Source organism: Protopterus annectens, chromosome 8.part0 (assembly GCF_019279795.1).
Source record: "Protopterus annectens isolate FY-2018-M chromosome 8.part0, PAN1.0, whole genome shotgun sequence".
In the NCBI taxonomy this organism is placed as follows: domain Eukaryota; kingdom Metazoa; phylum Chordata; order Ceratodontiformes; family Protopteridae; genus Protopterus; species Protopterus annectens.
Window position 1 is genome coordinate 1644574961 of NC_056741.1, and position 14495 is coordinate 1644589455.

Here is a 14495-nt window from a genome sequence, read left to right on the forward strand (position 1 = left end):
GCATGCTACTAAAACATCTGGCATTTGTAAAGAAACTTCTAACCTCTCTGGGGAACACCATAAATGAAAAGAAACCTCATCTAGTACCCTGCCAACAAATTGTCTTCCTGGGAGCAAGCTTGAACACGACTTCCCAGATGGCTTACCTCACGCCAGAGAAACGAGTTTATTTGACAGCCTACTTCAAACTACTAGCCACAAAGACCCAGCTATCTGCAAGGAAAATCCTGCAAGCCCTGGGGTTCATGGCCTCTTGCATTCTACTAATTCCGTATGCAAGACTGCATATGAAGAAACTACAATGGTATCTAAAAAGCCTATGGTGTCAACATTCTCAGGACCTGGAATCAATGATTCCTATCATTCCTTGCATAAAGACAGAGTTCCTTTGGTGGGCAGTGGACTGCTACCACAACAAGGGGCTCCCATTCACTCTACCCCCTGCCACCCAAACCTAAACAGACGCATCAGACTATGCATGGGGGGGGGCTCACTTGGCAGGGCAGTGCATTCAGGGCTAATGGAACCAGAGTCAGATGCACTTACATATCTATCAAAAAGAAATGTTAGCTGTACAGAATTCCTTGATAGCCTTCAAGGACCACATTCTTCCAGGACAATTATTGGTAAAGACAGACAACACCACTGTTATGTGATACATAAACAGGCAGGGGGGAACCCTCTCGTACCATGTCTGCAGACTAGCCATGGCTCTGTGGAACACAGCCTTGAGCTACCAAGTGCACCTACAAGCTCAATTCCTGCCAGGCAAGCTAAATTCACAGGCAAACGACCTAAGCAGTAATCTCATGGACCCACATGAGTGGAAACTGGAAACAAAGATATTCAACCTTTTGAGAAACAAATGGGGGAATCCAGAGATAGACCTGTTTGCCTCCCCTCAGAACTACCAATTGTACAAATTCTGCACAAGGACTTCCCACAGTCAAGCTTCAAAAGTGAATGCCCTGTCCTTCACCTGGGAAAGCCTCTCAGTTTATGCCTTTCCCCCTCTGTCTCTCCTCTTGGAAGTTCTGCTAAAGATCAGACAGGAAAAAACAAGGACAATACTGATTGCACCAGACTGGCCACGCCAACACTGTACCCACTCTTGTGCAGTATATCACTGCTGGAACCACTGCACCTGCCTCAGACCCCTTCCTTGCTGTCCCAGCAGGAGGGCCAGATTCTGCACCCTCAACTTAAAACCCTGAACCTTGCAGCCTGGCTAATTCCTTGAGCTCTCCAATAACATCCCTCAGTAAGCAGGTGCTAGAGGTCATTCGAGAGGCAAGGAGGCCTAGTGCTAGAAAATCTTATGCTGAAAAGTGGAAAAGATGCTGTATCTGGAGCCAGACTCCGGGGATGGGCACAACGATGTCCAGCTTACTGCATGTACTTCAGTACTTAACAGATGCTCCACAAGGGCCTTTCCTTCTTGTCAATTAAAATTCATGCCTCTGCCATTTCAGCTTATTATAATACTGAACCACCACCCCTCTTCTATCACCCCCTGCTAAAGCAATTCCTCAGAGGGGCCAAACATTTAAGACCACCTAGGAGAGCCCCTACTCCAGCCTGGGACCTTAACTTAGTATTGGAAAAGCTCACTCTACCTCCTTTTGAGCCAGCTGCAACTGCAGAGTTGAAATTCCTTTCTTGGAAAACAGCCTTCCTTCTAGCCATCACTTCAGCAAGAAGAGTGTCTGAATTATAGGCCCTCATGGCAGTGGAGCCATTCATAATCTTCCTTGCAGATAGGGTGTCCCTCAGGACCAATCCTTCCTTTATGCCTAAGGTGGTGTCTAGTGTGGCCCTTAATCAGTCCATTCATTTGTCTGCTTTTTTCCCAAATACACAAAACAAAGGAGAACGATTACTGCACTCTTTGGACGTGCACAGGCAGCTTAGATTTTATTTGGACAGGACTAAGCCTCTCAAAACATCTGAACAGCTGCCAGTTGGCTTTGCTGCAGGGGCAGAGGGGCAGGCCATTTCAAAGCAAACCATATCTAAGTGGATAGCCCATTGCATTCATTTCTGCTATAAGCACCATGGAAAACCTACCCCACAGGGGATAAGATCACATTCCACCAGGGCTGCATCTTACCTCTACAGCCTTTCTCAGAGGTGTCCCTACCAGGGACATCCTAGAAGCTGCTACCTGGAGCTCTGTACATACCTTCACCAAGCATTACCACATGCCTATTTTTTCTAAATCCAGAACTGATTTTGCCACTACACTTTTGCAGGGTTTAATAGCTGGTCCTAATGCTCTCTAACTTCCTCCTCCCTTCCTTAGCTTGGGGAATCAACCCAAATGTAATGACTGCAACAGTGAAACACGAAGAACATAGTGCAGTTGTGTACACTTACCATAAATGTAGATGTTCGAGTGTATTCACTGTTGCAGTCCTGGTTACCATCCCTCCGCCCCCCCCCCCCCGACTTCTCTTGGCTATACTTTTCTTCTTGTTTAGTGTATTTCAGCTTTCTGGTGTATTTGCTTTTTGTTGGAGCTGTAACCTAACATATAATTGCTTTCCATTATGGGGGCACCTGACATCTGGGGCAAGAAAAACTGATGTAATGGCGTCGGCTTTATGTTTTATACCCCTGACGACCTGACGTCATGGAAGAAGAGAAAGCATCCGATGCAGGAATCCATGACTTTGATATTCAGGCCAGCTTAGGGCTACCTGCAGGCAGATAACCCAAATGTAATGACTGCAACAGTGAATATACTTGAACATCTACATTTATGGTAAGTGTACACAACTGTACTTTCTCTGATCTGATGTCTTTGGATCAGAGGCTACTGAGTGAACGTAGGTTTCCTCAGACCCGAGATTTCCTTCAGATATGAGCCGTTGGGCCAGTGCAGTCTCTGACAGAGGCACTTCTCAGATCCGAAACCTCCCTTCGGATCTGAGTTGTTGTACCATGGTTCAGCCAGTGCAGTCTGTAAGAAAACATCTTTCCATCCTAAGCATGTCATCTGGCAAAGATTGTGTCAGTCACCTCTCGAATCTGAACCTCTCTCTAAACTGAGCTGTTGAGCCAGTGCAATTCCTAACAAAGTCTTCTTCAGATGTTAAGCTTAGGATTCCCACAGACAGGTGTCAGGCACTTCTCAGACCTGAACTCTTTCTGATCTGAGCTACTGAGCCAGTGCAGTTTCTGTCAGTCTTCTTGGAACCACCTACCCAGTGCAGCTTCTTTGGGTTCAAAGCACGGTGACCATTCTGATCCGAAGACCTCCTTGTTGTCATTCCTTTCCCAGCATGGAGGTCTGGTCAGCTCCTACCAGTTAGCATTTGTACAAGTGCTCATCCTTTGTGATTTTCTGGTCTAGGTTGTCATTTTTTACCATGAAGATATTTTTCCCCTGCCGCTAGGATTATGGAATTAGCCCTTCCCTCCTTCCTAGAAGATTTTTGGCTTGTTGGCCATTCTCTTCAATTAGTTGTTTCATTCGGGGAACTGAAATTGGCCAAAGTTATCCTGTCTAGATGGCCATGATGGGCTCATTCTACTAGATCCATGGGCTGCTGTATACCCTTTGGTTCTTATCCTTATCCCCTTTCCTACTTCACAAACAAGGGCTCTTAAGAGGTACGACTTCCTTCTTCCTGTCAAAAGGCATGGAGGTGCAGTTGAAAGGGCTTTGTTGTGCTGTACAGGCAGGGTTTGACACTGACTTCTGACACTGCTTGGCCGGAATTTATTCTTTATTTTCTCCTTATACCTGTATCTTTAATCCTACTTGGAGTTTGAACTCATTGTGCCCGCTGTGGCTCCAGGATAATTTCCCCGGGATATGAATTTTTTCCTAGCTCAACTTACAAGTTTGCCTCGGGGACTGATGGACCACCCTAACTTACAACGTCTTTTTCAGTCTGTCCCATTCCCTTTCACTAAGCTTGGAATATATTGCTTAGGGGAACAAGTCTGATTCTCCCATGTGGTTCTAACCTTCTGTGGATGCATTTGGGGGGGGGGGTGTTATTCACGACACCTGGATTTCGGGACCAACCTTACAAGCTCTGCCTGGGTAATAAGAATGCTATGCAGAGGTTATTGCCTTTCCCCTAGATGCCAGAGTTCCAGAGGGTATGGCACAGCCCATCCTGCTGTTCCAGGCAAGAATGATTGGATGTGCTCTATAAGTTTACGAGATGCTTACTATCGTATCCAGTTAAACAGGTGCTCCAGAATGCTTTAGAGCTTCCAGCTGGGACCCAGTCAGTTCCAGTTCAGAGCTCTGATCTTCAGGCTTACCTCAGCTCCCACAGTGTATTTCTATATTTGTGACAGTAGTGACTGCTCACCTTTAAGTTCAGAGAATTTCAGGTCTCTTCCGTAGCCGAACGACTTCTACCTTACTGATCCAACCAGGTATCAGCAGTTACAAATTGGAGATTACCTGTCTTAGGCTCCAGATCCTTGGGCATTACTATAAATCTGGCATAACTGAATCTGTTACCAACATCAAATTGAACTTTATAACTTTTCCATTGAATGCTACAAACCAGATAGCATCTGTGACTCATCACTGTATCATGTCATTTAGAGAAATCAAAAGGTGGAACTCGCTAGCACTTCCACTCCCTGCCAGCAAGGTTAATTCTGCTAGCTTGTATTTTAATCCCTTTTTAGCCTATCTGCTCTTATAAAACCATTTTGCTAACATCTTTTGAGCTGGTGGATCCAGTTGAACAATCCTTTTCTATGCAAGCAGTTCTGCTACCCCCCCCCCCTTCCTTCCACAAAGATCACATATACTTTCCATCTGGGTAACGGTGACAGTGCAAGTGACACCTTTTCCAGAGCATGTAGTCTCCCCTGGAGGCTAGGGTTGTATAGCAACATCCTAGAGATGACAGCTGCACTCCTTTTTCTCTTGTATATATTTCAGGATGTCCTCTCTCCAATGTATGTTGCTTTGCACATTGATGATATGTTGTTTCTTACTATATCAACTAAAAGGGAGGAACATGATCCTCCCCTTTGTACAGAGGGACCATGAAGCTGTGACAGTGGGTGGTGAACTCTATAAACCATTTTGAACTTCAGCGCACGTAGTATGGAAGATGAACACTGTGGAAGACTACATCAATAGGTCTAGTCTGATTCCTAGTGAGTGGTCCTTCAATCAGTTGACAACCTGATTTTTAGATGTTGGGGCTGACCTTATCACGACTTTCTTGCTTTCCCCTAGTTACTACAAATTCAGTAGATTTCCTTTTCTAACTCTCTATTTGGGAATATTTCCAAGGGAAGCTTGGTTTTGCTCTTGGGCCCATGTCACCCTTTATGCTTCTACCAATCTACCATTGGTCTCAGAGTGTCTGCAAAGCCAGCAAGTTGTAAAGCTATGTTATCTTCATTTGTACTTCATGGACCCATCCTGGTGTGGTCTCTCTCTCTCTCTCCTTCACGGATCACCTCTGGGATATCCTCTTATGGTTTCTCTATTTCAAGCGATTATTAAGATGGTGCAGGCTCACTTCCGTTGTTCCCGACTTTAGCCAGCAGGTTCAGATCCTCTACCTGCAGTATTATATTTGCATGCTTTGGAATTTTCTTCTTGAGCCTCTGATGAAAACGGGTTCTGTTTACCCAGCCAGCCTACCTGGGTAAACAAATGTCAAATGAATACAAAATGGATAAGTTACCTATCTGGGTCTGTCTCTCGTGCATTGGTCTTCTCTCAGCTACTACCCCCCCCCCCTTTCGGGCTAGTCCAGTTGAGGAGAAGGCAACATTTTCTCTACTACTAATAAACTGAATCAGTCCTTCCTTTATGCCTAAAGTAGCTAAGAGATCAGTTCAGCTGTCAATCTACTTCTAAGTCATTTGAAAAAACACTTCCAAAAAAAGAGCTCAGAGAATCGAAGTGATGATTTGTCCTTGATCTCATTTGATTAGGTCAAGCCAGGTCCAGTCACACTACCTGAATGGATTGCAGATGGTATTTCCATTATTTATTCATTAAATATTTGCTGTTGCCTTGTCCTCCCGAAGCCCACTCCTCCAAACCAATGGCCATTTTCTGCCTTCACCACGAGAACTTCCTTTCCCCTCATGAAAAATAACAATTAACATAGTCATTAGTTAATTTTTATTATCCTTTCTGTATGGTCAGTTGTGTCCTGTTTCTTTGAGACCAACAGTACAGAATTTCTTACTAGCTGTTTATTTCCCTTCCCTTCTAACCACTTGAGTTAAACCAGTCCCTTATGTATTCCTGGTCCGTTAAACTACTGACTGTATTTCCCTGATGCATTAACAAGTGGTTAGAATTGCCCTGGCATACTACAGCCATTCTATCAATTCTTTGACTGCCTTATCAAAACTCTTACCGTGGTTTTCACTTGAGACCCTCATATGTTAATTTGTTTGAATACACATACTTTTGTGACAATTTACAAACTAGGCATTGTTTCCAGAAGCAGACCCTTTTTTGGTTGATGGTGCTCTGGCCTCCCAAGAATTATGTTATGCTGAGGACTTTACCCCTCATTGAGGAAGAATGAGAAGGACATCATCATATTCAGGACTTATTACTTACCATAACTTGGTATATGTGTTGTCCATTCTCATTTTTCCTCACCTTCCCTCCCAGTCATCCCCCAGCCTTATATTTTCTGGAAGAATAGTGGACATTGAGAGATTTGAGTTCCAAGGTTTCAGTCATAATTCTTTATCTGTCCTCTCTCTGTAAATCAGTACACACAGGCAGCAAATTCAATCTGAGGCGTTAGAGGTATTGCGTTGCATTTTGGGAAGAGGGAGGGGCTCGAGATTAGGATCTGAAGTCTGGAAAATGCGGCCGAGTCAGATCTTAAGATCGGATCTGTAACCCATCAGTGAGGAAGAATGAAAATGGACAACACACATACCAAGTTATGTTAACTACATAACTCCTAATTCTCCCTTGTAGAAAATATTTTAGTTTTTACAATAGCTCTCTAATTCTCTGTTTTTTTCAATAAATCTTTTTCTCATAATAAACTCTGTTATTATTTTCCAAATTATTTATCGCTTCTGTATGCATTTTAGCATATTCCTAATTTTCTTTATTTTTCCACAGTAAATAACTATTTTTATATTTTTTGAAAGTAATCCACCATTAGGACCATTTGACATAAAAATGTTCTCATGTCAATATGATCTTTCCAAAATTGCTTAATGGCTTTTTTCCCTTTTTCATTCCATTTCTTGTATTCTTTTTATACCTTTTCCTATCTATATGTATTTTATATACATTTCATTATAATATGTTTCTGCTCTTATTGCCAGTGATCTGAAAAAACTGTCATAATAGTTTCTTCTTCCATTATACATATTCTTTTTGATACTTAAAATCTATTTTAGTTTTTAAAGTGCATCTCCATTAAGTCCATGTTTTTTTGTTCTATATAACTAATTTTCTGTATTTTATTATTTCTATCTTTTTCACAGCTTTTCCTTTTATTACCCCTTAAGTCACAATTGAAATCTCCTGTAATTATATCTACATTAACAGAAACTTAAATCAATATTTAATAAAATAGATTCACCCCATATTTAAAAGTTACAAATGCACATATATAGCAAAAATTGTATACACTTTTTCTTGCCACCTTAAATGTATAATAGTTGATGTCCTTCCATATCACTGTTGCAGTATTCTTTACAATAGGGATCCCTTGCCAAGGCAGCCTGATGTCCGGCCAGTGTACCAAAGTCTTTTTGTTGTAAAGGGTATGCCTTATGTCACACGTATCCTCCCCAAGCACTGTATAGGATATCATTCCTATGCTCCTTTTAGCCAAGCTTTGAGAAAGCTTCAGCAGTTTCTGAAGTCAGTTTGGCTTCAACAGTCTCATGCTTTAGATTTTCTAGTTCCACTACTTCCATGCCTCAAGCTGGAACTTCAGTGGTGGATTCATCAATTGTTCCTCAACCCAGGGCTTTCTTTTCAACCTCCATTCCCCCCTCAGGGGGTTTTTACAAGTACCTCAGATGTAGGCTAGAGGGCCAGCTTCAGCCCTCTGAAGGCACAGGGCCTTTGGTCGCTTCAACAAAAGAAAGATCACGTCAGTATCAGATAGATGAGAGCTCTTCTGCTGGCTCTTCAGGCTTTTCATTCTAGCCTCTCAAGATTCTCACAAACAGTATGACAGTGACATGGTATATCAATAAGCAAGGGAGGACAATGTTTTATTTCCTATGCAGGTTAGCCAGTCAGGTTTGGGAGCTGGTTATTCAGTATCAGGTGACCCTTCAGGCAGTTTGCATTCCCTCAGATCAGAGCATAGTGGCAGATTCTCTGAGCAGGTCCATAACACTATCCCACGAATGGGGGCTTCACCTGGAGGTGTTTCTGGACATTGTCCCTCAGTAGGGTACTCCTCAAGTCTGCCTCCCCACTGAACAGACAACTTCCTGTATTTTCTGCCAAAGTGCCATGCTGTCTGGCCTGGAAGATGGACACCCTCTGTTTTTCTTGGAAGGGGATGTTTCCTTATGCCTTTCCTCCCCTTCCTCTTATTCCAAAAGTCCTGTTCAAGGTAAAACAGGATGCTCCCAGAATCTTGCTGGTGACTCCCTTTTGGTCCAGACAGCATTAGTTTCCTCCTCTCCTGCATCTAGCAAAGGGCAGTCATCACAAGTTAACTCGCAGGGTGGATCTACTCACACAAGACAGGGGGATCTCTCAACCATCCCCACCTATCAGCTAACTAGCTCTGTTTGTCTGCCTTGGACTCCACCTTTAGCCTCTAGATTTGAAGCCAGACAGTTTCTTAAAGGCATTCTTCACATTAGCCCTTCCAGGAAGTCTGTTCCTCCTTCCTGGGACCTTAATTTTGTTTTAAAAGAAAATGAATAAGGCTCCTTTTGAGCCTGCTCCTTCAGCTTCCCTACAGCATTGTTGTTCCTCCTTTTTTAGTTTTCCATAAGGACAGGCAGCCCCTTCATACTAATTCTTCTTTTATGCCCAAGATGGTTAGTGAGTTGCCTCTTACAAGTCTATTCATTTGCCCACTTTTTTCCCTTCCTCACAGTCCTTGGATTTCCACAGACAACTCAAATATTAATTGGATAAGACTAAAGCTTTTCATAAATCTGAACAACTTTTCATTTCTTTTCATCCTAGGTCTTTAAGTTTGGCTTTTTCCAAGAAAACTGTTTATTTTTGGATATCTAAAGCCATTTCTTTTTGCTATCCTTTTCATGAGAAGAGCTTTTGTTCTTCTGTTAAGGCTCATTATGCTAGAGCTGTGGCTTTTACTGCTGCTTTTTTCAAGGGTTTGAATACTAATTCTGTTCTTGAGGCAGCAACCTGAACTTCTGCGCATACCTTTACTAAGCACTACATGTTGGATGTGATTTCAAGGGCCAAAGATGGCTTTGCCAGGGCCATTCTCCATGGCTACCTAGAGGGCTCTGCTGGCCCTTACTCCTCTCAGTCTTCTTCCTGAGCTTTTGCATTGTCCCTGTTATAAAGAATACTGCAACAGTGAGCTGGAATGACATAGTACATTTGTGTAAAATCTTATCATAACAGTAGATACCCTTCTCTTCACTGTTGCAGAATTCACTCCCTCTCTCCTCCCCCTGGTCCTTTCTCATTCTGGATGTGCTTCTTACCTACTTGTATCCTTGGACTGCTGCTCCTACTGGGTATTTTCATTTCTAAGGATGGTGCATCTGGGCATCACCTTTATGCCCTATGCTGTGTACTGGGAGCATATGTGTGCCGTACGGGGTACCCTTTACAATTAAAAGGCTTTGGCTTACTGGCCAAACATCGTGCTGCCCTTGGCAGGCGATCTGTACTGTAAGGAATACTGCCACCTCTGCATACATCCTGTTCCCACAGTTTCCCTCAGTCTCCTTTATGTTCCCTTCATTTATCTTCGCCATTGTATCACCCTGGGAAATCTTGTTCTCCACCTCACTCTGATTTAACCCTGGGAAATCTTGTTCTCCAGCTCACTCTGATTTATTAGGTCCTGCAATAAATCATCTGGCAATCCTCCTGACTGGAGGGTTGCAACCACACGCTCCTCTATGGCTCTCTCATCAGTTTGTTCAAACAGCCACTTCTGAAATATATCCTCCAAGTCCTCCAAAACACCGCATACTGTCTTGGAGCTGGCATTCGCTTCTGCACTCTGCTGCTGTTCCATTTTGTGCACCCTCCCCTCAGCTGCCTCCATGGTAGGAATGGGATGTGCGCACCTTCGCAATCCTACAGCAACGCAACTACAAACTGTGTGTAGGGGAAGCTCCCTGATGCTCTGGCCAAATTTCCACTAGTAGTATAAATACCACCTCGGATCTCCTCTTAGACTAATAGCCTGGTCAGCAAAGGATAAATAAATTGTTTTCATTAGAACTCATTACTAACTCTTTCTTGCATAACAGTGCAGAGAGGGTACTTAACTGCTGGCAGGTCATTGTGTATCGTCTGCAGTTCTGTTAAGTTTTGTGGGTATGAAAACTAACTTGTGCTTGGATGCATGATGTAGCAAAACAGTAGTATTACAGTATGAAAAAAATGTGTATTTAACTCTGCAGATGGTTTTACTTTGTAGATAAAATAGCTGCTTTTAAAAAATAGAAAACCAGTTGAACTCTATAATATGCAAAGTGTCAAATGTGACTGGTGTGTGTTAGAACTTGCTGCCTGCATTTACTATGGATTAAGTTATGGTTAAGGTTCAACTTCTACCTTTGTACTAACCTTTGAGATAAATCGTTTTGCATGTTGCATACAGTACTCTTCTAACACCTGGCTTGCTCATGTAACACTCACTGGTTATATATTTCACGTATTGCTGTAGAACAGACTGTGGTCCTCTGGGCAGCAAGCTGGGGAAGGTTGGACATCTCAGCTGGTGATGTCTTCTCTGCATGAATTCAACTTGGACATGTCTTAGAGGTACCAGCTTAAATGCTTATATCAGCAACTAGGTGAAATAAATTGCATTCCTAGAATAAAATGCCATTTTCCCAGCAGTATGGCATATTTTAAACTATTTACAGCTGGAGTAAAGAACATTTAAACAGTGCTTCACTGCAAATGGGATAGCAGTACAAATGTTTTTTGAGTTCATGCATTTGACTCACTGAAGCTTTTTGTTGTGTACACTTGTGCTAGTAAATCATATAGTGACTGCTGCACATCTTGAAATGGCATGCTTTACTAACTGTAGAAGATAGCCTTTTTGTCACAAAGTTTGGAATGAAGAGCATCATGTCAGCAGATGCTGTCACAAGACACTTGCATGTAATTTCACTAAATAATTTTTTTCTGGAATCGGATTCACTTGGAGCATATATACAAAATCATCCATGTTGCATGTTTAGTGCATCTCACAAGCATGCAGTTATGTTAATCTGCTTTGATTACAAATTAAATAAGGAAACTTAGAGAAACAAGGAAAATGTTTTTGCAGAGTTTTTTTTTTAATCTCATCCTTGGCAGAAATTTGTAAATGCACTGTCTTACTTCAAGGTTTGTTATTTCTTTACATTTGACCTTGAGAACTGGTCATTATTTAGTTTCCTTTGCTGAACTGCCATAATCTGATCTTAGTCTCACTTCCACTAATTTATTACCATCAGGCTCTCTTAAAGAGGGGAGTGGTGGAGATGCTTATGACATCTGACAGCAAGGATGGACCTGAGCTTGGTTACATAGAAGGAGGTGAGTGTTGAGAAAAAGCTGATGAACTCTTTGATTTAACTCTGCACATCAGCTTGTATTTTTCTTAAGCTGATTATACCACTGTTTTATTGCAAAGACACATGCACATGCCTGTACACACACACACACACACACACACACACACACACACACACACACACACACACACACACACACACACACACACAAAATTTTCTTTGTTTTCATTTTGTTGGCTTCCTTTTCCAGTGTGTGTGAAGTACATTGCTGGCCTGTCAAGGAAGTGCACGTCAAATGACTTCACTGTGCCAGAACATTCCACTGCACTTGTGTTACTGGCTAGGCTACTCATGTTCTGAGGCAAACTCTGGGTCATGACCTAGACTCGTTATGACTCATTATGAAGAATGGTGAAGCTGCAAGCATGTCTTTTTTTCCTGCAGGTTGTGTACCAGCTTTAGAACTTGACACCATCCAGTACTGGAAGAAAGCTACTCTGAAGCGGTCAGAATAAAGTTAAAGTAGAGCTGGAATACCATCCAGGACTGGAGGAAAGCCACTCTGAAGCTGCCAGAACATAGTTAAATGTAGCAGTAATCAAAGCACTTCATGGCATGGGCTGTTTTGTGTATGTCTGGGAACTACCCAGGAGCGCAAAGAAAATGAAAATTGCCTTGTGCCTGACTAACCAGACAAAACTAAAACCTACTCATCAGGGTTCAGACAGGAAAAAGATGAGAGAGGCAAGGAAATATACTTTGAAAAATGTTTCTGTATCATGTAAATTGAAGAAAAGTAAAAGTAAACTTTAATAAAATAAAATATTACCAGGAAATTTCTCTATTAAGTAATGGTAACTGGAGCAGTATTGCAATGCTTTGTATTAGTGGGAAGGATTTTAACAAGTTTCAGTGGTGTGGGATTCAAAGACATGGTATAATGCTTGTATGACATTTAGAGACAACACTTTAGCATGCTAGCAAGTTGCGAGTGCAGCAAGGAGTGAGTAACAAAACCTGTGCAGTTCCGAAAAAACTGCAATGTGTATCCCATTTGAAACTGTTATCACGTTGTTATGGAGGCACACCAATCCTACAAAAGCCACTGTGTTTCAAAAAAAAGGAACAGAGCAGGTGCCAAACTCATAATCTCTGTGCTAACAAGCCACAGATTGGTCACATCAGTACATAGATTTTGTGTCCAGAATATCTATATATGTTTATATATATATATATATATATATATATATATATATATATATATATATATATATATATATATATATATATATATATATATATATATATAGGCACAGATCCTTGTGTTGAGATACATTAGTTTTCCAGCCTTGGGGAGGGTAATTTCCTTCCCATAAGGAAAAACAGCTTTGTTGCTCAAAAGTACCAGTTTTCCCTGTGGTGTACATATATATATATATATATATATATATATATATATATATATATATATATGTGTGTGTGTGTGTGTGTGTGTGTGTGTGTGTGTGTGTGTGTGTGAAAGTCTCTATATATTTGTAAATTGTCCTTCATTTATTACATTTCTGTACTGGAAGACATTTCTACCATATTTAAGACGTTAACCAATCTTGTATCACATGTTTAACACATTATCATGGACCATTTCTCAGTTTCTTATGTACTCCCTACTTGTATGCTTGTACACCCTCATCAGAACTGTATGTACGTTTTATAGTGCCTATACATATATATTCCTTGCACTAAGTACTCTTACTGTATTTGATACTTTTGCATTTTTTGTAATCATTTACATTTTCAGCACTATTGTCTTTTATATTTTCTGGCATTTTTTAATATTCTGTATTTTTGGTATTTTTTTGTATTTTCTGGCGTATTGTATGTGGAGCTTTTCTCCGTGGGCCTCCACTGAAAATGGGCTCCTGGCCTAGATGGACACTGCTGGTAAGCAAATGTAAAATAAGTAAATACATTTTTGTTTGCATCTGTGTGTATGTATATATATATATATATATATATATATATATATATATATATATATATATATATATATACAGATATAGATATACACACACACACACACACACACACACACACACACACACGTAACTATAAATATATATACATATGTGTGTGTATATATATATATATATATATATATATATATATATATATATATATATATGGGGACACTTTATAAGCTCGAAATACTGAAATCTCGAATTTCAGTATCTCGAGTTCATAAAGTGGAAGGATCGGAAGATCGCAACCCCAGAAGCGCGAAATTCAAAATCTCGAATGTGGGAGATTTTGAATTAGCGGTTCTGGTGTTGTGCTGTGTTCGTGGATTCAAGTTAGTGGTTTATGTTTAAGGGTGTTTGGTAGGAGCTGTAGTGTGTGTTGTTACTGTGATGTGTGTGCAAGAGGAATGTAGTTTATGTGGTTGTGTGTGTGTGTGTGTGTGTGTGTGTGTGTGTGTGTGTGTGTGTGTGTATGTGTGTGTATATAGTGCAACCTTGGAGTTAGAATATTTAAGTAGGGGGTGTGTATGGGGGGTGCAGGGGGGCTTGCCCCCTGCGTATAATAAGGGTAGGTGTGTGTGCTTGTTAGTTGTGTGTGTATGTATTGTAATGGTGTTTAAAAGTGATGGGAGTTTGAGTTTTGCGGTTTTGGGATTTAGGGCTTCATGATTGTGTGGTTTCTGGTGTGGTTTCTGGTATTTGGATTTTCTACTTTATGCGCTCGAGATTCTGTAATTTGAGATTTCAGAAATGAATCCATATACACACACACACACACACACACACACACACACA

General features: G+C 41.3%; 1 protein-coding gene across 4 annotated transcripts in view; it reads left to right on the forward strand.

Moving 5' to 3' along the window:
* The window catches only part of GLB1L2 (galactosidase beta 1 like 2), a 2046079-nt gene that overhangs the window by 931808 nt on the left and 1099776 nt on the right, over positions 1 to 14495 (forward strand). The window contains exon 7 of one of the 4 annotated variants that reach the window (XM_044081170.1): positions 11623 to 11704. The exons of the other annotated variants lie outside the window; for them this stretch is intronic. Coding sequence (XP_043937105.1) covers positions 11623 to 11704 — 82 coding nt within the window. The remainder of the gene's footprint in view (positions 1 to 11622; positions 11705 to 14495) is intronic. 4 annotated transcript variants of the gene reach the window in all.